The 26,393-nt window shown below is 37.2% G+C and overlaps 1 protein-coding gene across 3 annotated transcripts in view; it reads left to right on the top strand.

Moving 5' to 3' along the window:
* The window catches only part of myo1d (myosin 1D), a 93,136-nt gene that overhangs the window by 21,265 nt on the left and 45,478 nt on the right, over positions 1 to 26,393 (top strand). For all 3 annotated transcript variants that reach the window (XM_008437408.2, XM_008437410.2, XM_008437407.2), the window contains 12 exons: positions 5,509 to 5,717; positions 6,186 to 6,279; positions 7,219 to 7,384; positions 8,150 to 8,203; positions 8,833 to 8,928; positions 9,556 to 9,672; positions 10,973 to 11,176; positions 11,584 to 11,729; positions 11,824 to 11,938; positions 12,755 to 12,925; positions 24,794 to 24,864; positions 25,904 to 25,978. In XM_008437408.2, coding sequence (XP_008435630.1) covers positions 5,509 to 5,717; positions 6,186 to 6,279; positions 7,219 to 7,384; positions 8,150 to 8,203; positions 8,833 to 8,928; positions 9,556 to 9,672; positions 10,973 to 11,176; positions 11,584 to 11,729; positions 11,824 to 11,938; positions 12,755 to 12,925; positions 24,794 to 24,864; positions 25,904 to 25,978 — 1,518 coding nt within the window. The remainder of the gene's footprint in view (positions 1 to 5,508; positions 5,718 to 6,185; positions 6,280 to 7,218; positions 7,385 to 8,149; positions 8,204 to 8,832; positions 8,929 to 9,555; positions 9,673 to 10,972; positions 11,177 to 11,583; positions 11,730 to 11,823; positions 11,939 to 12,754; positions 12,926 to 24,793; positions 24,865 to 25,903; positions 25,979 to 26,393) is intronic.

Below are 26,393 nucleotides of genomic sequence, written 5' to 3'. Positions count from 1 at the left end.
GACCCACCCAAACAATTTTGGAGACGGTGGTTGTGTTTGGCTCTGCTCTGTAATTCTGAGGCGAGCATGACGTGTATGTTTACATGCTGTGTGTGTGTGTGTGTGCGCGCGTGTGTGTGTGTGTGTGTGCGTGCGTGCGTGTGCGGGGGTGCGCGTGTGTGTGTGTGTGTTTGAGCAGCAGCTTGTGTGGGTGGTATTTGGGTTTTTCTGATATTTTTAGGGCAGACAGAGTTCCCTGGATAGATTAGAAACACCAGGCATTGTGTGAGTTTATGTGTTAACCTCTACAAGTCACTTTTTAACAACCAGACCTCACTTCTCTGGTCATAATGACTGAACTATTCTGCTGTTAGCCTGCTTCACTGCTTGAGGTGGTGAAACCTCCAGTAGGTTAAAGAAATGCTTAAAACTTGATCTTAGCATAGCTTCTGTTTTTATGAGGCAAATCCTGGAATGCACATGGGAAGTGGTTAAAAAAGAGAAAACAGTCCAGCATTTTAGATTTAATGTTTTAGATTTAAACGATTAAGAAGTGTGGTTAAGACCGTATGCAGCCACCTCAAGACTAAGCAATGTTCAATATTGACCATGGCATCATAATGCTTTTTTTATTAATTTAGTTAATCAATAGAAGAACTATTTCATAGATTGCTAAGATGTTTGATAGTCTGTTAATGTCTTTGTGATACGTTTTTTTGGAAAACAAAGACTGCAGCATAGAGTGAGTAGTTCACCCAGATACTGTGGAAAATAATGAAATTCCTTGTTTTGAGGAAGCACAGAGATGAACGAAGCTATTTAAAAAGGAATGTCGATGTGGAGATATGTATGGTTAATTAAGGCTGAGAGAACAAGAAAGAACAAAATCTTCAGCAGATAAGATGGATAAAGAAAATACAGCAAAATTTATCTTTTCAACTTAGACCTTCTGTTATGCGTAACGCTGATTTGAACATTTTTGTATTTTTTTAAAAATCCCATAGTTAGGTAGTGATTTACTTTCTCTAGAATGCACATGTTGTACACTACTCAACTAATAATAGTTCAACTATCAGAATTAAACTTCCAACTCGTTTTAGTTTTTATCTATATTTTACGTTAGTAAAACTCAGTTTTAGGTTGTTGTGTGTCAGTGACTCTATTCCTCATGTGTAGTGAGTAAAAAAAAAAAGATTTTAAGTTCTGTTTTTGTAAATAAAAATCTGGATCGGCGAGTCTCTTAATTTTCACAAATATAGATAAAAAAAAGGAAGTCTTATTGTGTGTTGGTCATTAAAGACATTCAAAGAATGTATGACTCAGGTTTATATGTAATCACTTTACACCCTCTGGTTCACCTCTTCATGCCTTTCTCAACCTCTCCCTTGTCCTCCGTCTGTTTGATCCTCCCGTGTTTCCTGACTGGGATTTGGAGAGGGAAATCACAGGTCAGACRGTTTAATGAAACTTCCAGTCCCAGCTGGACAGACTGAAAAATGAGAGCGGATCCAGATTAATGCCAGACGTGCTGTGCTAATTCTGCTTTATACACGGTCCAAAATCTCACCTTTCAGATAGGTTTAAATATGGAATACCTTTAATCTGCTTCATTTTCCTGTATCTATAAATAGCAATTCTGGGAGATTATTTTTGACTGATGATTTTCTAAGCTCAGGCCTGCGTGTCATTTAAATCCTCCTTAATCAGAGTGCAACAGATGGATCTCCAGCTCTGTTTCAAGCCTTCGCCTGATTAATTTCCCCTCTTTGCTTGTGTGYGTTCTCTCAATCCAAACTAGTTCTCAGAGGAATGAAGAAAGTTATAAACACTTGTCAACAGATGCTTATAAACTCAGATCTGACGGATTAATGTTTGTCCAGTGTGTCGTGTCTGTTGGGTGAAATAACTGATACCTCTATGACACACTGACTCTCCCAGTAGCATAAATATTCCCACAGATAATCACTTCTTGCTATTCTCCCACATAATGTATGAAGCAGTCACCAAAAAAACAATTTCTGAAGTTCAGTTGCTCCAAGTTTTTCATACGATTGCAATAATCATCTCAGTGAGGATCAGTAAGCATTAGCCCACACTCTCTGTTTATTGCTCATGTTTTATTTAAATGCTGATATGTGTTATCTGTAAAGGTGGAACAAATTCTAGCTGGAAATAGGCTGATGAAGACAGCTCTAGAGTTATGAAACAATGAACTATTTAGGTAATTTTCTGGTTCTGCAACAGCATACAGCAGGCTTGATAAATGCCAGTTTTGTCATATCTAACATGCAAAACTATAAAATGGGAAGTGCATTCATATCAGGGATTATCTTCATTTCATTTTTACATATTGTGCTCGTCGGTAAAGTTTAGCTGCATCCRTCCAAACATTTGGAAACTGGAAGTGACTTCTGTCAATTTTCTGTTTTAAAGGAACAGTAAAGTTTGTATTTCATTGTAACCAGACTCTAGTGCTTACCTTTCCCTGCTTGCTCTAACTGATGYTGAAAGTGACTATCTTTGACGTTTTACTTTCTACAGTCAAAACCCAGAAGTGTTGATTGCACAATGTGGCTGTTCTGATTTTTTTAGTTTCTCACTGACTGGTCAAATCTCGCAGTTGCGGTGAAAAGCAAATTTCTCAGTTCATCTCTGTTTTTTTTTTTTTATTTGTTTCGTTAATTTGTTCTGTTCTATTTATAATCTAAAGCAAAACAATCCTGGTCTATCAACTGAAATCTAAGTTAAAAGAACGTGAAAAAAAWTCTGTTATTCAAGCAGATCACCGCTGATTTATCTGTATTTTATTGGCACCTGATAACAGCAAATTCTCCCAAAAGACAAGTCCACTTTAGCCCATTGATGACGCAAAGAAAACTGACTCCATAGAGAGAGAAAAAAAAAAAAGATTCCTGTGGTTACCRTACTTTTATTTATTATGTTTCTGAACATTGAATTTCAACACTTTGATCTTCCATATTCTGCTGAAGCATCACTGAGAGCAGGGTCTGTCACCTCCTCTACTTATGCACTGGGATCTGAGATGCGTCTCTCCTCTCATGTAAAGCGTTGTCCACAGTCCAGCAGAAGCTATTACGCATAAGGCTTAAGTGGGCAGCTCATTGTGTTGGCTCACACAGGAGGAGATGGAGGACCCCTGTCAGACAAAGACCTCCGTTTGACACGTAAACAATGGAGCTGGCACACAGCAGCCTTCAGCCTGGGGAGAGGAATGGCACAATGGGTCTGTTTCTGCTGCAGCACGGAGGAAGAGTTTGCATGTTGCTTTGTCATTGTAATTCAGAGTTGTGTTGAGATGGAGAGTACGAAAAGAATTCATCTTATTGTCTCATAYGGAACAAATATCCCTGAATGTATTCAAAACAAGTGCATATTTTATAGGTTTGTCGGCGTCATATAATTTGTGTAAAAGGTCACGTCTGATCCGCTGTAGTTTACAGGATCGGAGACCTAATGAGCCTTGATTATTGTTCTACACATCACATTCAGATAATCGTGTCTTGTTCCATTTAAGAGGCTGAATGTCTGTTACGTCTGCAGCATTGTGGATTAAACTGCTTTCATATGCAGAGATGTTTCCAGATAAAAGTCTGGAATTTGATTGAAAGCAGTTTATTTTTAGGTCTGGAAAAGTATTTAAAAAAAAAAAAAAAACATCCATCAGTGCATGCTTTTACTGATGATTTATCCATCTACCTTTTTTTATACATCTATTAGCAATTAGTCTGTCCCTTTGTGAGTCTGCCCATTATCCATCAATCTATCAGTTTGTCCAATATCCATCCCTCCACCCTCCCATAAAATCTTGAAGAACAATGTAAATCTTGACCTAATTGCTTTGATTAAAAAAAGAAAAAAAAAAAGAAAAGAAAAGCAAAATTTTTTTCTTACCCCTGTGAGTTAATGGTATAATATAAAATAGTCAGAAAGCAGTGAATAATTAAATGTGTGTACAATTTAATTTCCATCCCCATATTTTAAGTGATGAATGTGTTACTGGACGCCAAACATCATTAAAAAAAAGTTTCACATGTATCACACATCCTTTGTGACTCTGACGAGCTATATTTTGCACTCAGACCTTACATGGGCATGTATGTCCTCACTGTCCTAGACACACCAGCATCCTGTGTCACCTTCACCCTACAAAAGCAAGGATGTGCTCATCTGAGCTAATCTTACTGATTTACTGTATGTGGTCTGTTTCCTGTCTGTTGCTTCTTGTTTTTGTTATTTTTGTTTTCAAATGTAGAATCAAGCAAAGTGTGAAACCAAAAGGAGTAAAAGTAAAATAAAAATAACCGGTTGCAAAAGCCAAGACTTGTATTGTAAGAACCAGTGACTAATTAGCTCCACGGCCTTCTGGTAACAGTCTCATACACAGCGATGTGGATAATTTAGCTTGATGTTCGAGGACCTGAACGATGGCAAATCTGCTCATTGCAGCAACATYAGACCATAAAGAGCTACATCTTTTCATTTAGTACTTGAGTCAGCATTTTGGTTTTCGGGGAAGAAAAAAAAAAAAAAACATATTTTTTTGGAAACAAACAGTCATGATCCATTTAGTTTGTCTGGAACTTCTTCAGTCACAAAAGCTTTACACTGAGCTATTAAGAATGTCTTAAAAATAATGGTATCTTGGCCGTCTTTGCAAGGCAGCAGCAGAGGTTTGGCAGCTGTGAAGAAAGGCACCATTCTTCTGTGGAGAGAAGCGGGGATGCTAGCAGCGCTCGGACAGGAAGGAAGTCAGCCTGGCAGCCTCATGTTGGGAGAAATGTAGGAATAGAAAGGTTTCACGAGTCTGGGAGTGAAGAGCACACACAGATGGAGGCAGAAAGTGAGACAGGAAAGTGTATAAATATCTGCGTCTGGTACGTCGGCAGGATGTGAGCATATTGATTCTCCATAAGAGCAAGGTGCAAAAAAMMCCCCAAACATATATCTATTATGGGCATACTTTCTCAATAGCTTATCATCTATAAAGTAATAATTTAGTATTAAAAATATACTTCATCTGAATTTTGAACTAGCTTTGAGATTACATTTTGGTTCATTTATTCATCAAACAGGAAATGGTTGTATGACTCGAGACCACAATGTCAAATTTACGTTTTTATCATTATTTTGTAGGCACTCTTCTTCTTGAGTCAGCAATCTTCCCATTGAATATAGGCCAAGACATGGCCGTGCCTTAACCTGTCTATTTAAAATAAATCCTTGTTAAATTAACAAAAATAAATCAAATAAAATATATTTAATGATTCATTGATCACTTACTGTAYTGAATTTCTGAAGTAGGACGGATCACATGTGAGAGCCCATCATGATGACATTGTCAGACRTGTTGCTTTCGCTGTTCTTTTTAAGAACATTTCTGCATTATATGCTATTGCTGTTATTTAAATGTATAYAGCTCCTGATATGTGTGCTTAAAACATATATTTATTTAGTTAAATTTTTTTTTTTAACCAAAAGTAACATATAAATGTTTCTTATTCCCTTCAGGTTTGAGAAGGGGAGGATCTACACCTACATCGGTGAGGTGGTGGTGTCGGTAAACCCATACCGTGCCATGAACATTTACAGCCGGGACACCATAGAGCAGTACAAAGGTCGTGAACTATACGAGAGGCCGCCACACCTCTTCGCCATCGCCGATGCTGCGTACAAAGCCATGAAGAGGAGGAACAAAGACACTTGTATTGTCATCTCAGGTACAATGAGAAGTTCATGAATCACAAAAACACTTTTTTTTTCTTTCATTTTAATTTCACATGGTTACTTTAAAATATATTTGTTGTGTTTTCTTTGCATTTAGTGTAAAAATGTTGACTGTTTTCTCAGGTTAATATTCTGTTTGGCCATTAGCAATGGTAAGGAGGATAAAGCACCACTCTGTGGACAAAGAAGGAACTGAGAAACTTTAAATCTTAAACTGGTTGGAAGATTTACAGAACAAGAAGTATGATGTATTAACATGTGTTGTTCTGAATTAAGTAAAAAAAAAAATACTAAAAAGAAACCCTAAAGTGACTAAAGGACTGACTYGYGCTGAAACTGYTTTAACATTATCACCAGTTCAAGTCTCGCTGTTCGATTTGCAAGCCATGCAAACCACTGCAGGGACATCAATGCCAGAAATACTTTATGGTCATATATTTATCTCTTTCTTTTTATTTCAGGGGAAAGTGGTGCAGGAAAAACCGAGGCCAGCAAGTACATAATGCAATACATAGCTGCTATTACCAACCCTAATCAGAGGGCGGAAGTTGAAAGGTGAGCTGAGTTTTGGGAGGAAATCTGGATTATGTTTTGTTGGATTACTCTCTTGCTTTGATTTTAGTTGTGGAAACCAGTCACATGTTCAGTAGGAATAAATCTGGCTTCAGTCAACCGATTGCTTTAATTGTTTTCAATGAGTCGTCATCTTCTTGGAATGCTCACCGCCTTACATCAAGGCTCTTGCATCATAGTCAGATAAAGTTACAGCCCAGCAAGGTGTTGTCATTGTCTCAGGTAACTGAGCAGCTGGTGTTTGCCTTTAGAGCACTAAAAGATGTTATTGCTCCACAGTACAGAACAATCAGTTATGCTTTAGGGTGTAATTAACCTGGACTGATATAAAGGACATAAGTAGAGCTTTTTGCAAAGCAAACAAAACGCAGGTAGGAGGCTGAAAGGTAAACGTCGCAGATTAAATATTGGAAAATACAAAGTGCTGGTAATAGACTGAGGAAGCATAGCTTCATGTTGGGGGGATTTGTTGGTCCCTTTTTGCATCCAAAATACCAATCAAGGATTGGACTCCACTAAAACCCTAAAGGTCCATTGTGGTGTCTGACCCAAAGATTTTAGTAGKCAACACCCCAAACTCATTGTTGTTCTCCCCAAAACGTTACAGAAGAACTTTTGCTTTATCACATCATCCTGTTGAGAGRYCGCAGGATGAAAAGGTCACATGCTTTGCCACAATGCTTAAGTAGGAAGTAAATGTCAAAGAAACATCTACATAGTTAGTGGGACTCCAGGTTTTCAGTTCTGAACAATGTAATGTAAACACCATGCTGTTAGATGGATGACCACAGATGCAATGTTTCATACATTTTGGGTCTAGACTGCTGTGTTTTTGAACACTGTACACTGGCGATATGAAGATGCTACTGATGATGTTTGAATAATTCCCCCCCTCCTCTGTACCACCTCYCCGTTTCACAGAGTAAAAAACATGCTGCTGAAATCCAACTGTGTCCTGGAGACTTTTGGAAATGCCAAAACCAACCGCAATGACAACTCCAGCCGCTTTGGAAAATACATGGACATCAACTTTGACTTCAAAGGAGATCCCATCGGGGGCCACATCAACAACTACCTACTGGAGAAGGTGGGTTGGTAGGATATCAAAATGGGACACCTTGGGATGGGATAAAAAGATTTGTTAAGACCAACTGTCAAGTCCTGTCAATTGGATTTAGGTCTGAGCTTTGACTGAGCCGTTCTGATGTAGGAATTTGAGTTGATATAAGTCATTCAGTTTTAGCTTTGGCTTGTTGTTTAGGGTTCTTCTCCTGGAGGAAGATAAATCCTCACTCCAGTTTCAAGTCTTTTGTGTTCTTGGACAGTCAGGCAGCCACTYCATCATTTCCCCATTAAACTTGTCCACAATTAAGAAAAGTATCACCACAGCATGATGCTGCCACTGCCATGTGTCATGTGTTTGCTTTCTAGAAAACTAAGTGTCCATATTTTTTTTTTATTTTTTTTATTTGGTCTCATTTAACCAGAGAAGTGTCTTCCACATGTTCACTGTGTCCCCTGCATGGTGTGTGGTTCAGTCGTACGGTATACAGATATAGATCTACATGACACACTGTGTGTGACTTCCTGTTTGTGACACTGGATTTTATTTAAGCCCATCAGAACATCCAAGGCTGAATACAAACACATGCCACACTTTTTGATGATCTTTCACATGAAATGCTTATACAATATATTAAAGTTTGTGCTCTGAATGTTTTTCTACTCATTCCAGACTACCTTTATGTTTAGCCTCAGTGATGAACAGGAAAATCATTGTTGAGTTCAATTTATGATGTTGTGACTTAACCAAGCTGTGTTTTKGGGGGTTTTTTTCCTGCTACTGAAACAGTCCAGGGTAATTTTCCAGCAGGAAGGMGAGAGGAGCTTCCACTCTTTCTACCAGGTAATTATATTTGCACACCTATTTGGATTTGCATGAACTCTGTGTTCTGTTGCACAAGCTTCCTTGTGGGTTTTTTTATTTTTATTTTTATTTTTTTTTTTACGTTTGATATAGCCATGGGAATGTTGACTTGTTTTTGTATTTTTAGCTCTGCTTTGTTGCGCACATCTACATATTTTCTAAACTGTGTGCAGRACCAGTCTGGCAACTGGTTTTACCACTACAATTACATGAGGTGTAGCATATCAAAAGGAAAAGCCCTAGAGAATTGTAGATGTGGTAAATAACTCCATGAAAATCATTTAAAGGGAAATTCGCTGTATTACCATTAAATGTAAACATAACCTCACAGGGCTTCTATAAATATGGTAAGCACTAAAATCTGCATCACGAGTCAGTAAGAATCCTCTTGTCTCTATTTATAGGAGTATATAAAGGGATTCTTGTGGATGTTTGTGTTGGCAGTTCAGTTGTATCCACAGATTATTTAGTAATGAGACCCTTCTGCTTCATGCACTTTATTCCTAAGATTGACAAAGTTTCAGTTCATTCAGTAATACTCCACTAAAAAATGTAATCAGAAGTTTTCTAACCAAAATATGCCTTTTTTTTTTTTTTTTTTTTACTAGCTGCTGAAAGGAGGTCCGGATTCCCTCCTACGCTCTCTTCACATTCAAAAAGACCCAACGGCCTACAACTACATCAAAGTCGGAGGCCAGATTAAGGTATTTCAGACTTTTTGTTAACATATGAATTATCTACAGCTTGTCATACTTAAAACCACATTTTTCWGAATTTTTCTTCTTATTTATTAAGTCTTACCTTGTAGGGAATGAAAAGTAAATCTACGTTTAAAGCTATATGTTTGGGTTTTAGGAGCAGAAATGTAGTGACCCTTCAGGCAGAGTTGCTGTACATGGAGCTCGATCCTTTTCCAGACCTATTTTTCAGATTTTTTTTTTTTTTCAGATCTGCTGTCTCTGTTGTTGAATSAGTCAAATGATTAAGAACAACATGCAACCAAAACACTGTGCAGCATCCAATTAGCTGATGTCATGCAGCACAGCRCACCCAAACAGCTGAGGTGCAGCTTTCCACTCTGTGTCTAAGCAACTTGTGTTTTAATTTCCAGGACATCTGTAATTTAATTAACAGCTGAACTAGAAACCCTGCCTTCAAAAATAAAACGAATAGACCACAACATTCAGTGGGAAGATATTACAAATAKTTGCTGCACTGTTCAGGTTTATAGAAATAATAAATGTTGAATCAAGTATACTTTGTTTTTTGTTCTTTGAATGATTTAGTCAATGTGCCTGAAGCATGTTTTTATTTTTTTTAAATCTCTGCAGTCTGGCATCAATGACAGCGCTGATTTCAAAGCTGTAGCCGACGCCATGAAAGTAATTGGGTTCACAGTCGACGAGATTCAGACTGTTTACAAGATCCTGGCCACCATCCTGCATCTGGTAATACACAGAAAACCTCAATCCTCTTCATCTTGGTTGGCAAGATTTTTCCTTTTGCTGTCTTTGCTAAAAAAACAAACAAAAAAACTGGAAAGGACAGATTTCATTTCAGTTTTACTGCTCAGTCACACCTAGAAACATTCTCCTTAAAGGTTGAGTGTTGGACTTTCCTTTTATAAATGTCAGACTTTGGCATTATAAGAATAAAGGACTCATTATGTTTGTTATCTTGCCCAGCAAATGATGAGAAAAGTTGCCAACAGAACACTGCCCCTTATTATGGGAATATTTTTTCCCCTAACCTCCCAAMTGAAAGACTCATGATACAGACTGTTGAAAAAATAAACGCTTAATAATTAGTACAGCGCCTACAAATAAAGAATAGAGAAATCATGTTTTAAAACTGGAGCAGTTTCACGATTTAAATACTCATAAAAATAAATAAACTGTAAAGTTTTAAATTCAAAACCATCACTCAAGAGTTTTAACGATGTGTGACTAAGCGGCAAAAACATTTTGTCAAAAAAAAAAATGCTTATAAATCTTTCGTTATTTTGGTAAATTATCTGCCACCAGACCGTAGATACAGACTTTTGTGATGTGCACCAGGACAAAAGAGGAGAGTCGCATACATGAACTACAAAGTAGTAGAAGTGTGACAGTAAAATGTTGTCCTGCTACCTCAGATGCCAAGAAGCTCAAATTAGCTGAAGYAGTATTGTTATGTTRGACACCAAGAAATGCTAAATGTAGTTTTTGCTTTTATTGTCTTTTTTAGTTTTTTATTTTATTTTTATTAACCAGAAACAATCTGGAAAATTAAAGCATTTACATGATCAAGTAATCAAATGTGAAATAATGTGAGCCAAACCAAATATCTGGTCATAAAATTAGCAGCACTATAATGGATTCTGATGTTGAGGAAGTCAACACTTTGTATATGTATATGTATAAATATAACTATAACGTTACAGTTTTACTGAGCTAATCAAACATTATGGTATTTGTTTACCTGTAATAGGGATGCTAAATTTAGGATATTGAAATAAGAAACTTCCATATTTCATTTTGATGTCTTGGAGGGGTTGAAATGATATCAGAGTAGAGTAGATAGAATAGGCACATAACTCATTATTTAACCTATTAGACTTGCCAGTGGCGTGTTGTAGTTGCTTTGACAAATTATTGTTGTAGTTTCATATTTCTCGCAAGAACACGAGATATTTTTTATTTTTCAGATGTTCTTACTTAACCAGAAAAGAAACGTCTATGAACCCACGCTCTCTGTTCTGTCTTGCAGGGAAACCTGACCTTTGGAGTGGATGGTGACGTTACCCTGATAGAGAACACAAAGCTCGTCTCTGTGATCAGGGAGCTCCTTTCCACCAAGGAGGAAAATGTGGAGAAGGCACTGCTGTATCGCACAGTGGCCACTGGCCGAGACGTCATTGAAAAACAGCACACCACACAGGAGGCCAGTTATGGGCGAGACGCTCTTGCAAAGGTTATTTCTGGGCACCAGTTCTGGTGACCCCTTTTGTGTGTTTGGTDTGGGTTTTTTTTTTTGTAGCAGCACTAAAGAGATTAAAACAACAGATGTCTACATGTGCCTGCAGGGTTGTGACATTTCATTCRTCGCTTTGTGTTACTTATGATTTTACTCATTGCAGTTCACAGTAACATATGAGTCACAGTGTTTTGGCATCAGACAGAGACTGAACATTGTGGAGGATGAAGTTCATGTAGGCAGTTGCAAGACCAGCGCAGTGAAGCTGCTAACAAAAAAAAAACTGACTCATTGATATTTTGACACTTTTCATTCCGGTTACTCAGCTGTTGCTAAGCGTTCCCATCCTGAGATGATCTTATTTATTTCCCGCCACCCTTCTCAAGATTTTACATTTTCCTCAGGCAATGTACGAGCGTCTGTTCTGCTGGATCGTTGGACGCATCAATGACATCATTGAGGTGAAAAATTATGATGCCAGAGTCCATGGAAAGAACACGGTCATTGGAGTGTTGGACATCTATGGGTTTGAAATTTTCCAGAACAACAGGTGAAGATAAATGTGAAAAAAATTGTTAGCATTTATATCGGTCAATATTTTACAATTTATTTTATGTGCTTTTTTTTATTCATTTTTTATGTAGCTTTGAGCAGTTTTGCATCAACTACTGYAATGAAAAACTGCAGCAACTCTTCATTCAGCTGGTTCTGAAGCAGGAACAGGAGGAGTATCAGAGAGAAGGCATCCCCTGGAAACATGTATGATGTATTTTTTTTTTCATATTAAACTATGTTTGTGTAAAATTAACCTTCCATCCTTAAAGCAATCGGCTATTGAGTTTAGTCGACAGCACCGGTTGTCAGACGCGTTAGAAGTTTTCAAAGCACTGCCGCCATGCTGTCAAGAGAAGCACCAGGTGTTGTCAAATGTTGGGGAAAAAAAAAGAAACAACGAAATCCAGCTTTACAAATAATCAGGAAAGCCCCTGAAGTCAACAGTTCCAAAAGGGAAAGGAGGCGACTTCTCACCAATCTCATCCAAATCTAAAATGGCTTCTAGATACTTAGACTAAAATTATTTGCACTATTAAACATGTTTTTAACATTTAAAAATATATAACAAGATAAGAGAAGAAACAACGGATCTTGATGATTTTCCACAAGAAGTACACACTGCTGGGTTTTCTTCCAAACAGTGTGCGTGCGTGTGTGTGTGTGTGTGAGAGAACCATATCAGGACCCTATAAAAGTGGTCAGGACCCAGAAGTAATTCACAGTTGACAAAAGTAATGCATATACAAAGTTGGAGTTCTTTGTGCACTTAATTAATTAAAAACAAAAACATTTAGATGTTTTAGCTTTTCACCTGCTGATCAGATGAGAAGTAGGAGATTTACATGTGTGGCCAATTTACTGGTGTATCTCTACTCAAGATTTTGCTGCAAAAACTTTTAATTCTGGTGTTTGTTTTATTTTTTGCTTGTTTTTGGTTTGCACTCTTATCATGTAATCAGTTGTACATTTCTGTTTTTCCAAACTGAATTCACCTCAGTCCTTGGTCTTGTTTTTTTGTAGATTGATTACTTCAACAACCAGATTATTGTTGACCTGGTGGAGCAGCAGCATAAAGGCATCTTCTCTGTCCTGGATGAAGCCTGCATGAATGTGGGCAAAGTCACGGACGAGGTCTTCCTGCAGGGACTGAACGTGAAGCTGGTCAAGCACGCCCACTTTACAAGCCGCAAGGTAAGAAGAATGAGCTGCAGATATGAATCAAGTTTTTTTGTTTTTTTTTGTTTATAGTATGTGACTCTTTGTATCCGAATTTGGTCTTTGGAGTTGAGTAACGCCAAAGCCGTCTTGCCTTTTCATAGTTTTGTGTTTGAAGCTGATTGGAGATCTGCACCTCACACCATTTCCTTCATTTTACCTTTCTCGTGAGCTATGTGTTATATTACAATTTCTATTCTCGTCCAAACGCGTTAAATATCCACATCTATGCAATGTGAAATGTTTCCCCTCATAAAATCATCTTCATACAGAATACTATCTTTTTCACATCCTTGATGTAGCTGTAATAATCCAAGAACAGCAGAGGGCAGGTTTCTCCTTGCGTTAAGTAGCTTTTAGCGCTKTAAGTGGAAACTGAAGAAACAGGAAGATTCACCGACTAATTCATTCTAATTGTGTCATCAGGCTCCTGAACCAAAGCTAAGCCAAATGTCCTGCTATTCATTTTTGTCTGTGACATCTCATCTTCTCTGATCTAGTCAATATATGACATGAAAAGGTCTGCAGAAGTTAAAAGATTTCATGCTACAGATGTTTTTTTTGTTTGGTTTTTTTTTGACTGGAGGTCTGCTGCAGTCTACTCTCTGAACACCAGGGGGCAACAACCGTCAGGATTTGTTTTTTGGGAGTCTGACTCAACAATTTGCACAAGTGATGTCACTATCAGCCTATAGGAGAGTGGAGGAGACATATTTACAGATTTATGAGGAGAGCCATACAGGGGAGCTAAAGTTAAGTGAAAAGGAGAGCAAAGAATAATGCTGATGCAGTTGGAATGAGTTTTGACAGCGTGCGTGCGTGAGTGTGTGTTCGCTCGCGCGTATGTGTGTGTGTGTGTGTGTGTGTGTGTGTGTGTGTCTGTGTATGAGAGAGGAAAGCTGTTAACTGAAATATATAAATCAACAGGCTGTGCCAAAAACTGTTCAAAGTCTTCATGTTCCCATGTGCAGCCTAAACGCCCAGCAGGCCCACCGTAGTTCAGTACCTGGTGCCCGCCGTAGTTCAGAGTGAAAAAACTGCCCCATGTCACGGGGAGCGGTGAATACAGAAGGACTGAGGTAAAGATTGTACTGCAGGGTTTATTGATCCCCGAAGCTTCCTTTCCTCCTTTCATCCACGAGTCGATATGCTCTTCAATATCACTCTTCTTCTGCTGCTCCCTGRCCCGCTCCTCCTGCTGGAATTTCAAAGACATGCAGGGTTTCAGAATACACTTATCCCGCTGGTGCTTCCTGGAACTAATATCTGCATGAATCAATATTGTCTGGAAACCTTTTTGTTTGAAGTCCTGTTCCTSCACAATGTTGCTGTGAATTAACCTTTTTTTTTTGTTAAGAAGTAATATGAGTCGTTCACTGCTTCAGTTGAATCCCCATATAAAGTCTGAATGTGTAAATCTTTTTTATGTTGAGTGTAAATCCAGACAGGTTTTTTTTTCTCAAAAATTATTTTGAGTCTATTAAATGAATAAAAGAATAATTGAGCCTTCAAACATCAGATAAATGATGGTTAAACCAGCCCTTTCCTACAGTTTCTCATGGAAGTGAGATCGGTAAAGGTTGTACTCACCTTTGTTGCCAGTGGTTAGGGCTACACTGGTATACAAGCTGTGCACTGACTACTTTGCATAACACAATGGTTTCAAAAATGCAAAGGGTTTACTCACTTTTGTGTGATACTGTATGTACTGGTTGTGTCCCCTTTGGTGGCAACAGCTGGTATCAGGCATTTGAGAACTGATGACCTCGAGATTGTCTGCTTAAGAGCAGAATTCATAGATCTATGTGTAACAGCAAGTCCAGAAGCAGTAAAACGGTCTCTGACCGTCACAATAGCACCACCATCTTTGACTAGAAACTCTTGAAGTAATTTTGGCAGGTTGCCACTCAAATTACATTCTTTTTTTTTCATTGCTGGATTATGACTCTCGCTTGGGTTTTTAAACTCTTTCTACATTGATGCATGTCAAAAACTTAGTATTTAATCTATTGTTAAGACTGGTAATCTATTGTTAAGACTAGGTTTTCCTGCCTAGTTCATGTTATCAGATGGGTTCTGTGGAATAGTTTTATTGATTATACAGAGAGCAATTGGGCAATGGTCTGAGGGAGATCACTTTTTCATATAGGGTTTAGGTTGGTTTTCTTTTATTTTGTTTGCTTTTGGCCTTTTTTGCACTTTATTGTGGCAGCTGCCACCTGCTGGTCACATTATTTTTTACACAGATTATTAAGTTGCAGAACAACATTTTTACAAATCCTATATCTCCTAAATTTTGAACATAGATAAGATATGACGTATTTTAAAAGATAACCCAAAGTATTTTTATTATTGTTTGTTTTTGTATAAGTTTGTTGTTGTTTTTTTGTTTTGTTTTTTTGCTCTACATCATTTTTAGACTTAGGGATTTTAACTTAAAGGGGAAAAATAAGAGAAATCCCGCTGTTTTGTTCCAACATAAAATTCTTATCTCTAACCCCATGCACACAGTGTTTGGCGGCTCTTGGAAAAGTTTTGAAATTCACAGATGTTTGAGGATAGGAATTCCACACAAGTCTCCAGACTCTATAACCTGCCTTGATTCGCCACCTTCCACCATTCACACGTTTAGCCTCGCACACAGACTAAAGCAGATCGCAGACRGACTAAAGCAGATGTGAAGCTGAAGTAGGAAACGAAGTGTGAGAAAGAAAGAGGAGTCGGTGCTGTGCAAGAAGCTAAGAATTAAATATGAGGTGAGATAACCACACCAAGAGGCAGCAAGAAGGAAAGGTGCTGAGGCATGTGGAAAGACTGTATGATAATCACARTTATATCTGTAGTTAATGATGTTTGACATAGACTTTCGGCAACATTGCAAAAACTGTTTTGTTTTTCCAGCCCATAAACTCCATCAGAAATGTGTATTACAACCACAGCGGGATGTTTTTTTTTTCTCCTTGATAAACTTTTGTTGCACGTTCTGAACAAAATATTAAAGTAAAACTATATCAGAAAACTAATATAATATACAACTGAGAAAACCCTATTGCACTTGTAAGAAAGAAATGCCTGAAAACATTGCAAAACATAAAAAATGAAAAAAACAAATTTAACCTCAAGAGAAAATCAAAAATGAGTGTAATAACAATAATAAAAGTCTGCAGAGCCTTAAGATGGATAAAAAAGGCAACGTATACCAAACAAAACATAACTCTGTTTTAGATGAGCTAATTCAAAAACATCTATTAATATACAAATAAAGACTGGAATGACCTGTTATTTACTGACTTTTAAAAAAAAAAAAAACATTTTTCAAATGTTTAGCATTTGTATTACTTGTTTCCTGCTGCAAACAGAGCACACAGAAAAGACAATCTGCAGGAACAGAGTGAGTCATAGGTCTTGGCCTATGGAGATGCTCATCTGACGGGATCTGTGCAGCATGTCTGCTTTTTTCKCACCCTCCTCTCTGTGCTAAATGATGTTACGCTGGCCGCAGACTGACGCACAGGCACTCTGTCCAGGCTGTTTCATTGCTTCAGTAACTCGCTCTCTACATGCAGCATGTGGCCAGTAAATACACTGTAGCCGCACAGACGGCGTGCTCAGATCGGCTGCTTCCACAGATGGGGAACGAGTATGTGTAGAGAGAGAAAGTTTAGATCCATAACAGATGCACTTTGTTGTGATTCTAGCCCAGTCTGTATCATCTCTCTGTCATGATGTTTTCCAGTCCGCTGATCAAAAATTCCTTTCATTTACTTCCCAGGGTTCTTGGCCTTTATCAAATACTCAAGTTATTTGAATACTTGGAAGCTTCTGGCTTGTTTACACATTTTCTTCTACCTACAAGGATATGTTTAAATTTGCATAATTGCATGTGATTTTTTTTTCCATGCTTGTTTTGGGGCAGTAACATCCAGCTGTCTGCAACATTTTTGCATCTGGTTGTTTGCTATAGCTTTTGACTTTAATCCAACTAGATTTTTAAAAAGGTTTTAGCCATGTTGGCCAGCTGCTGTTAAGTGGCAAACTTGTTCAGTTGATTTTTGAAAAGCTTTTTTAGGTCATCTTAACACTGCTTCTCTCTYTTCCTCTCTCTATTTGCCTGCTTGTAATCAATTGTTAAATATTAATCGTATTTATCATATCATACCTAACTATTAATAGACCCCTCATCAAATGGGTGCATTTCTACTTGATACATGTCTAAAAATGACAAAAAAAGAAATTTTAAAACATGCTGATTTTTTTAGATATCTTGCTGACGTGAATAAAGAGTATTTCTTTATTCAGTAATGGTATCCACACTGAAGAGGGTTTGACATGTGGCTGTCGGTACCTGTAGTGCATCCACCAATTGGAACAAGATACTTTGTCGTCATTTTACTCAGTGAGTGAACGTGTAATAGTTACATTAACTTATAAGCAATCAAAACAAAAGCTAATCATGGAAAACACACACACACATCTCCAACAGCTTTATCTTCTGCTCCTCATCATCTCACTTTTTCTCTCCCCCAGTTGTTTTTCTGTTTGCGACGCTCAGTTTACCTTCAGCTTCCTGATCATACCTTTCACATAGATCCCAGCACGTGGCGTGTACAGGTGCAGAATACTAACAAGTTGTTTGTGTGTGTGTGTACTCCACCAGCTGCCACATGTATGAATTCATGTAGGGGGATGTCCTGGGAGGTAGAGCTTTCACGCACCATGTGTTCATAGTGCTAATCATCCAAACGAAGTGGTCATTAACACCAGGGAGGCACAAGGTCAGCAAATGTACAAAGGACACGTGGAGGGAGTCAAAATGATGCCTATGAACAGGAGGATATTATATCCAACAGGGCAGCTCTGTGGCTTTACTAATGGGCTGGACTGGGTTTGTACTCATCCCTCTGCTAAGAGTCAGGGAGGGACGTTGTATGTGGTGGTTTAATGCCCTGATAGCTGCTGCAGAGATTCAGAGATGATCAGAGGCTGCTCATCAGGAGGTCTGGCCTGTTTGTTGGGAGAGCTCTCTTTATTCCTGGGGACAGAGATTATTGGGGCACAGGTGGCTAAAAGGATTGCTGGAAAGGTAAAAGTGATGGGAGATGCATGGGAGCATAAAGTCTGGCAGGAGCAGGGGAGGCGAAGATAAAAATGAAGTCTGGTTTATTGGCAGTCTATCAAAACGATCTGTGCTGTAGAAAATGAAGGACATCCTCCTGTACACCAGCCGAGTTTGTCGAGAGTATTTTTTTTTTCTGTTGACTTTAGCAGTAGAAAATCTATGTCAACAAGTAAATCTCAAATTAGAATATCATTCCAAATGTGCTTATTTTAGTTCAATAAAGAAAACTTTATATTGAATTCGTTCACAACGCAGTGCTGTATTACAAGTGTTCTTTAATTTTGTAGTGACTAAAAACTAATGAAAATGGTAGATTATTTTCATCTTGACTATACGGCTGAAAAATACATCACTATCTGAGGGTTTCATATCAGTCGATGTTGAATAGTTTTTTTGTTTTAAATATCTGAAGTACTGGTGAAGTGACCTGTTTTATCCAGTTTCCTCTCCAGCTGTTGTACTCATTTTCTCCATTCACTCCACATAGTTTTCTTTTTTCTATTTTTTTTAAGCAGTTATGGAGCACGATGTCAAAACATGAAAATGTTGCTGTGCAAGTTTGTCAACAGGTTGTCGCTAAGTCACCAATGAGTCAGTTAKATAGAGATAGATAGGAAGTTAATGTCATGCAAATGGTATTGAGCAACAACTTTCGTCAATATCTGTGTTTCTGCTAATTTTGCATCTTTTTCTCTGGTGATGAACTCCACTATTGAGGGTACAGCAGGTTCTTACTAGTTTCTGAGCAATTTTTGTTAGCTTCACTCTTGGCCTTCAAAAGAACAAATTACARAAGCTGTTTTAAGACACTACATTCTGGTTTTCAATTAACATTCATAATATTGAATTGTCTAGCACCAAAAAAAAAATAAAACTTTCTCTAWCATTGCTCTGTCTTTCCCCTTCTACTGTTAGCCATAGCCACTGATTGCTCATGTTCATCCACAGCACCCYTTCAATTTAACAACTTCAGCAACAGTGTCTTTGTTCCTTAATTGTTGACCRAAAATCCACAKAAATACTGAAACAGCATCACARGTTGTTGTGCCTCAGATTATAAAACAGGTTTTATGGAGTTGTGGAGTTTTCATGCTTTCCGCGTACTGATTATGAGCCGCCAGGAAACAGAAATTAAATGACCTCCAAACAGTTTGAACAGACGACCCAATCCTCAAATGTAAGTCRGGGAAAATCTAAACTTTTTAAATTAAAAAAATGTGTAGTAACCCTGTCATACAATGAAAGACACACATGTACAGTCTGACGTTGGTCATGGCAATAGGCTGAGTCCAAATCCAAATCACAGGAGGGGTGCTAATAATGAAGATGCCAAGCTTTGTTTCTGGGGTGTGTGTTGGAGTGTGACTGATCGTTTTGGATGAGGGGACTGTGGCCTCCAGCAGATGCAGTCTGCCTGTCTGAGAGAGCATCTGCTCGTCTGCTCTGTATGTCCTTTTCCTGATTACCTCTTAAAAGAAAAACTAATCTGTAAACAACTTTCTGAATAAACAGAATGCAATAGAAACAAGTTTTGCATCTTTTCTTTGTGCATATTTTGCCAGAGAGAGTGGAGTTTTTCTTTTCTCTTTTATTTATTATTACCCGCTAAATTCATTGTCTTCATCGGGAATCGTACTTGGCTTTCCTTTTTAAAGAGTAAAAGCTTCTAATAATAATAATAATAATAATAATAATAATAATCTAAATTAAAATCCCTTTTTTGACCATTTCAAGAAGTATGTGTGCTTGTTCAATCACTAAACTTGGCTTTATGGATCATTCCAGAATAAAAAACATAATCCTAAACTGAATGGATGCACCACTGTGGTCTACAAGACTTCACAAAGCTAATATTTTTCCGACAAAGACTACTTGAAATGACTGAAAAAGTCCAAATCACTTTTAAAGCATTTTTTGAGGTCTTAAAACTTGTGACTTTTGTATCTGGCTTCCTGATAAGGTGGTTGTTTATTGGAAGGTTTGTCAGCGTCACACGGTAAAGAAATTGGCTTTTGATTACGTTAACAGTAAATTATGAAGCAGTTGTTCAATAGTTTTAGGGAGGAAATGTTTGAAATAGAAAATATTTGACATACGAATAGTTTCTGTGTGAATTCAGCAAAAGTCGCACTTCATTCTAGGTTCTTTGTGTTGCTGTTGCTCAGACACAATCGTCAGAGGAATACATTTTCCTACGCAGGCTGGAGTATTTAACCTAGAAATCTTTAGTTTAATTTGAACATTTTTATCATCTGTATAAGTATGGAAAAATATTTGTATTTGCAGACTTTCTCTGTCCCATTGTATAAAATACTTTGCTAATAGATCTGTCCATTCATTTGTCCATCATCTGTCCAATATTTCCCTTCATCTGTTTTTCCCATATATACATCCCTTTGACATGGATATATGTCAAAAGTACTAAATGGTTTACTAAACTATTTAGTACTTCATTCATCCATTCTTCTCTGCCTTTTCACTACTATCTTCATTTGCTCATCCTTCTATCAATTGGTTGATCTGTTTCCTTTCGTCTATCTACCAGATTTGAATGCGTCCATTCACTTTGTCCGTCTGTCCGTCCAGCATCATCTTCCAGTTTGTATTTCAAATTTAAAGCCTGACTTCGGTAAAAATTCCTGCAACACACTAGTCGTGAACTTCCTTCTTTTGTCTAAAAGGGTATAAAACATTTAACTGTGAAAATTTTAGTCTTGTAAAATGATTAAATTTAGACATGAATAATAATGTGTAGACACTGTCAAACTACAATCCCTTTGAAAGAACCTCTTAACTCTGGCAGAAAGCAATGAATTCAGTCAGAGTGAAAGTGCACAGAGCCAATCACCTCATAACAGGCTGCACCTTCTTGTAATGGTGCCAGACTTTTGTGATTATAACAGCTCTCTAATTGTTATCTCTTTCACTTACACACACAGGCAATCACACATTTCTTTTGTTTCCTCATCAAACTCTTGTCGACAGTAACTGGAACCAGCTTTGTGTCTCAGCAGATTTCTTTTTTTTTTTTGCCAGGGAGGTAAATAATCTTTTGATTTCCACCAGGAGTTTTGTCTCGGATCCGTCAAAGATTTACTTCCAGCCCCTTTGTGGTTTTGATTCGGGCCTTGGACTTGGTTCATTCAGCTGTCTAAAATAAATCCGAGGCTCTTATTATGTTTGCAGAATTTGCTCTTGTGCGCTGCCGCTTGTGTGTCTGTGTTTCTTGTTAAAGTCTGAGAGCTCTTAGCACACCGATGAGTCATTCATCACTTTCATAAACTAATGGAACATTTTGTAACGGCTGATTTGACGGAACTAGCCTCTAAATAACTATTGATGGCTGTAGAAGGTTGTAATTTATTTTAGCATATACCACCTGAACCTATTAAATTACATTAAATATGATCTAGAAAAAGCAATTCATAAAGCAGGTGACATTAAAGCTCTATGTCATCAAAGAAGCACATTGATCAACTATGAATAGCTTTTTATTACGTTCATCTGAATACATTGGAATATCATTAAAAGGTTTTTATTTTATGAATTAGGTCCATACCATTCCTTTTCATTGCCAAATACGCTAACTGATTGATTGATTGATTTTTATAATCAATCAATCAATCAAATGTTATTTGTATAGCACATTTCAGCAGCAAGGCATTTCAAAGTGCTTTACATAATTAAAATAAAAACAGAATAAACAGTGAGAGAGAGATTTAAAAAAAAAAAGATAAACATAAAAACCCTTTTAGGACTTCAGTTAAACGTCGGTTAACTGGGACTCTGACCTCTAGGTTTTTAGTCGAACGCCGTCAACTGGGACTCTAAACCCTGTAGAACTTTAGTTAAACGTAGTTTAACTGGGACGTTTTCTGGGGGGCTTTACATCATTAAAACGTAAACAGTGACAGAAATAAAAATAAATTAAAAAGTAAAGATAAAAACATTAAAGAGATTTTAAAAAAAGAAAAAAAAAAGATTAAAAAAGTAAACACATAAAAACATCAAAGACATCAAAACCCGCACTCTAACCCTAATTTAGCCATGAGCAACTCTAAACTGGTGGGTTTTAAGTTGAGATTTAAAGTTTTACAGTTTTCTGGAAGTTTGTTCCAAATCTGTGGTGCATAGAAACTGAATGCTGCTTCTCCTCGTTTGGTTCTGGTTCTGGGGATGCAGAGCAGACCAGAACCAGAAAATCTGAGGGGTCTAGACGGTTGGTACAGCAATAACAGATCTTTAAGGTATTGTGGTGCTAAACCGTTCAGTGATTTATAAACTAACATCAGTATTTTAAAGTCTATTCTTTGAGCTACAGGGAGCCAGTGTAGGGACTTTAAAACTGGTGTTATGTGCTCTATCTTCCTGGTTTCAGTCAGAACGCGAGCAGCAGCGTTCTGGATCAGCTGCAGCTGTTTGATTGATTTGTTAGTCAGACCTGTGAAGACGCTGTTGCAGTAATCAATGCGGCTAAAGATAAACGCATGGATGAGTTTCTCTAGATCATGCTGAGATATAAGTCCTCTAATCCTGGAGATGTTCTTCAGGTGATCGAAGGCCGACTTTGTGATTGTCTTAATGTGGCTCTGAAGGTTCAGGTCAGAGTCCATCACTACTCCCAGGTTTCGGGCTGATCGCTGGTTTTTAGTTGTAATAACTGAAGCTGTGCATTGATTCTGCATATAAGTGAAAACCCAAAATTGTTTTTCCACTAAGTTTGCTAAATAAGACTAGTTTGCTAAATAAGACTAATAAAAAACTATTTTGGCATAATAATATTATGTTATGCACAATCATGGAAAAGTCCTACAATTATGAAAGTTACCTAACAGACAGCTGGGCAACTTTCAGTCCCTCGACAAAAGCCACAAAAGGTCATTGCCAGATGAGAAAGTGCTCCGTTCTACTGTGGTATTGTAGAGGAGTTTGACATATGTTTTAGTTGTTTTAATTTTTTTTTAATTGGTCTCATGTAATGTAAATTTTCTATGGTAAACTGATCCATTGACTCTTATCTGTAATCCATAATAATGTAAATTAATTCGAATAAAAGCTTCCATCTAATTAATCTTTACGAGTTTCACTCAATGAATTCAGTTGATGTCCCAATCTATATTTATAGATACACCTGCATATTTCCTTCTTGTCCCATTTGCTGTTATCTCCCTTTTTTCTGCTTACTTGACTCTGTCCTCTGCTCTCATCACATGTTCCCATACATGCTTCAGTATCACCCTCTTCCTTACCTTTGTTTTCCTCCTTGATGTCTCAACTTGTTAAATTACTTTTATTTTCCTCCTCTTCCGTCTTCTTCAGTCGTCCTCTTGCTGTCTCGGTTTGCCCCCCCACCGGTTTTGATTTTACTTCCTAACGTTGATGCACGTTCCTCTCTTTCCTCTTGCTCTTTTACTGTGGGACTTAATCAAACCTGACAGTCTCTGTGTTTCTTGCACCAGTGGGTTTGCTGTGTCAGTAATGCTCATAGCTCTGCAAATCACTCTGGACACTCAGTTTAGCCATCACAGTTTGACTTGCGAAGAGTTGTGATCAAAGGGCCACCGATGACTTGACGCTTTGTTTTAAAGTAGAACTGGCACAAATCTTTGTGACTGTAAATTCATTTGGAGTTGAAAAGAGTCCTGCTGAGCCTGATTGTTTAAAGGGGGTAAAAATAAAGTGTTAGGATTGATGAGAAATTACGCCAGGTTTGTCGCCAGTTTGTATGAAAGAGGGTGAAATAGAGCAACCAAAACATGTCTCCTCCTCCTTTATTCTGGCAGAGCTGCCTTTATGTCACAGGAAATAATATCATCGGTCCTTCTGGCTCGGTTTGTGTTAAAGCGTTGCTGAGTCAAATTCAAGCTACAGAAGCTTTAGAAAATTTAATCTCCTAAAGAGTATTTGACCTTCAAAAAAAAGCTATGATTTTTGTCAATCTTTGCATAAAGAAATCCATGTATTCTTTCCATGCCTATATTGATAACATTAAATTAAATAAACCATCGATCCAACTTGTAAAATAGAGGGATGTGAACTGTTTTCTCAGTGATCTTATAAAATGTATGATAGACAAAATTTGGAAAAATATCCCTCAACTCAGACAGTATAATCACAAATACACAGTTACATTTTTGACTCTACATAATTGTAAAATTTGATCAATTCTAACAAAAAAAATTCCATATTTTTGTATAAAACATATTTTTCCCATCTTATGTCATATTTAGACTGTGCTATGACTCAGTTTACATTAAATAACTGAAATCAAATGTTAACATTTTTATTATATTCAAATGTGTTTATACACACGCACTTAAAAACAACCATAGGGATATTTTGTACAACTCATGTTATAAATTACAATAAATTTACAACCAATCAATCTGAATACAGACAAATTCTCCTTTGATTAATACCTTAAGTTGTTCCAGAAATGTATTTTGGTTATATTTAGAATATTACCCTCTAAAATCTGTACAAAATATTTAGTCTAAATTTTATATTAGACAATTTTTTCCACTTTGCTTGATTTTGTTTTTATTTACACTTGGAGACTTTGCAAGGACAGCTTATGTGATCGGTATTGAACTTGACCTTATTAATGTGGGAAGTGTGACTGTAGATTAAAAACCTCTATAATTTTTTAGCCTGGTGCTATTGAAATATCCAGCTCTATGTTCACTTTGGTGATGTCCACTCACTGTTTGTGTTCCTCTTCTTAGCTCTCACCGACTGATAAGAGTCTGGAGTTCGACAGAGACTTTCGCATCAGGCACTATGCAGGGGACGTGGCGTAAGTATCTTACTTTTTTTTTTAAACTTATTTAAGGAAAGCTTTTACTGATGATTCATCCTCTTTTCTAATTCTTTTATGCATTCATGTCTCAGAGCTGCTGACTAGAACCAAAGCTGAGAACATTAAGTTTTTCCAGAAAAAGAGTGAGGTTATTAAAGGCCATCTCATTCAGATTTCTTAAAGTAGATTTTAACCAAAATAGACTTTATTAAGCCAGGTTACTTTGTCCATTCCAATCTCTGAAGAGAAATATAATTTTTTTCAATACGGTTTCTTTTGATATATAATAAGGTGAAATATATTTGGTTGCTGACTTTGGGTGCAGCTGTTTTTCTGTTGTTTTGACAAACATGTGCTTCTCTATAAATAAAAAATGTGAATGTTTTATTTCAGCAATTTAATTCAACATCGACGCATTGGGAGATTTTTTTTTTTCAGGCATTTATTTCTGTAGATTTTTATCAAACCAAGGGCGCTAAATTGACTTTTCAGTTTAATTTTAATTTTAATTTATTGAGATGTACTTGTATAGTATGCATTCATAAAAAAACAAAACAGTATTAAGCATTACCTTATTTTTTTAACAGTGTTATTTGCAGGTCAAGAGTAACATCTTCAATGCTTGCTGTGAGTCACTCACAGTACCTGAACATGACTTTTATGATTAAATCACACACACTAAGAACCATCATAAGGGCTCTCGTGGAAATGTGTTGAGCCTATTTGTGAAGGCTAAGTGTCTGGTACCCAGGGGAGCAGGTCCAGGCTTGGCAGCCTTGATTGATCCCAGTGCCACTGTTGGATAAGGCAGGAAACTTAAAGCTCTCGCAGCATGAATTATAACAGCTTGGAGCTCCTTCACCTGCTCAGTGTATCATCTAAAGGTGTACATTAGCACCAGACATTCTGTACACTGGCAGAACAAAGCTGAAAAGGTCCCTTTTTTTTTCAATGACCACAATTTGTGTAATCGACAGTATGTCCGAACATTAAAGTGAGCGTCGTGTGTATTTAGCAGACATTTTTCTTTTCACAGGTACTCGGTGGTGGGCTTTATTGATAAGAACAAAGACACCCTGTTCCAAGACTTCAAGAGACTTTTGTACAACAGGTGAAGCACACCTTTAAACATTTCCTCACATTCTATTTATATCTCTTGTTGCACTTTCAATTCAAAGACTTTCCTCGAATTTATCTAACACTACACTCTTTCAGCTTGAGTTTGTTCTTGTAAATATGACATAATAAATCCTTAAGTCTTGTGTGCTCTGTGGAGATTTCAATTGTTCGTAGCTTTTAAAGCAAAGATTTGGGAAATTAAAAGTTAAAGTTTTGTAGCTGAATAGAGTTTCCTAATCTAAAATATCCATCTTTGATTTTTCAATGTTGGCCTGGAATATTACAATATACTTACATTATGACAACCTTGAGTAAAGACACGACTATATCACCACAAAAATGAACACCTTTATCTAACTAGAAAAGCAGCTGACAATAGGCCTACGAATCTACATTATTTAATAGGT

This window comes from Poecilia reticulata, linkage group LG19 (genome assembly GCF_000633615.1).
Source record: "Poecilia reticulata strain Guanapo linkage group LG19, Guppy_female_1.0+MT, whole genome shotgun sequence".
Lineage (NCBI taxonomy): Eukaryota > Metazoa > Chordata > Actinopteri > Cyprinodontiformes > Poeciliidae > Poecilia > Poecilia reticulata.
This window is presented reverse-complemented; position numbering and strand designations above follow the sequence as displayed.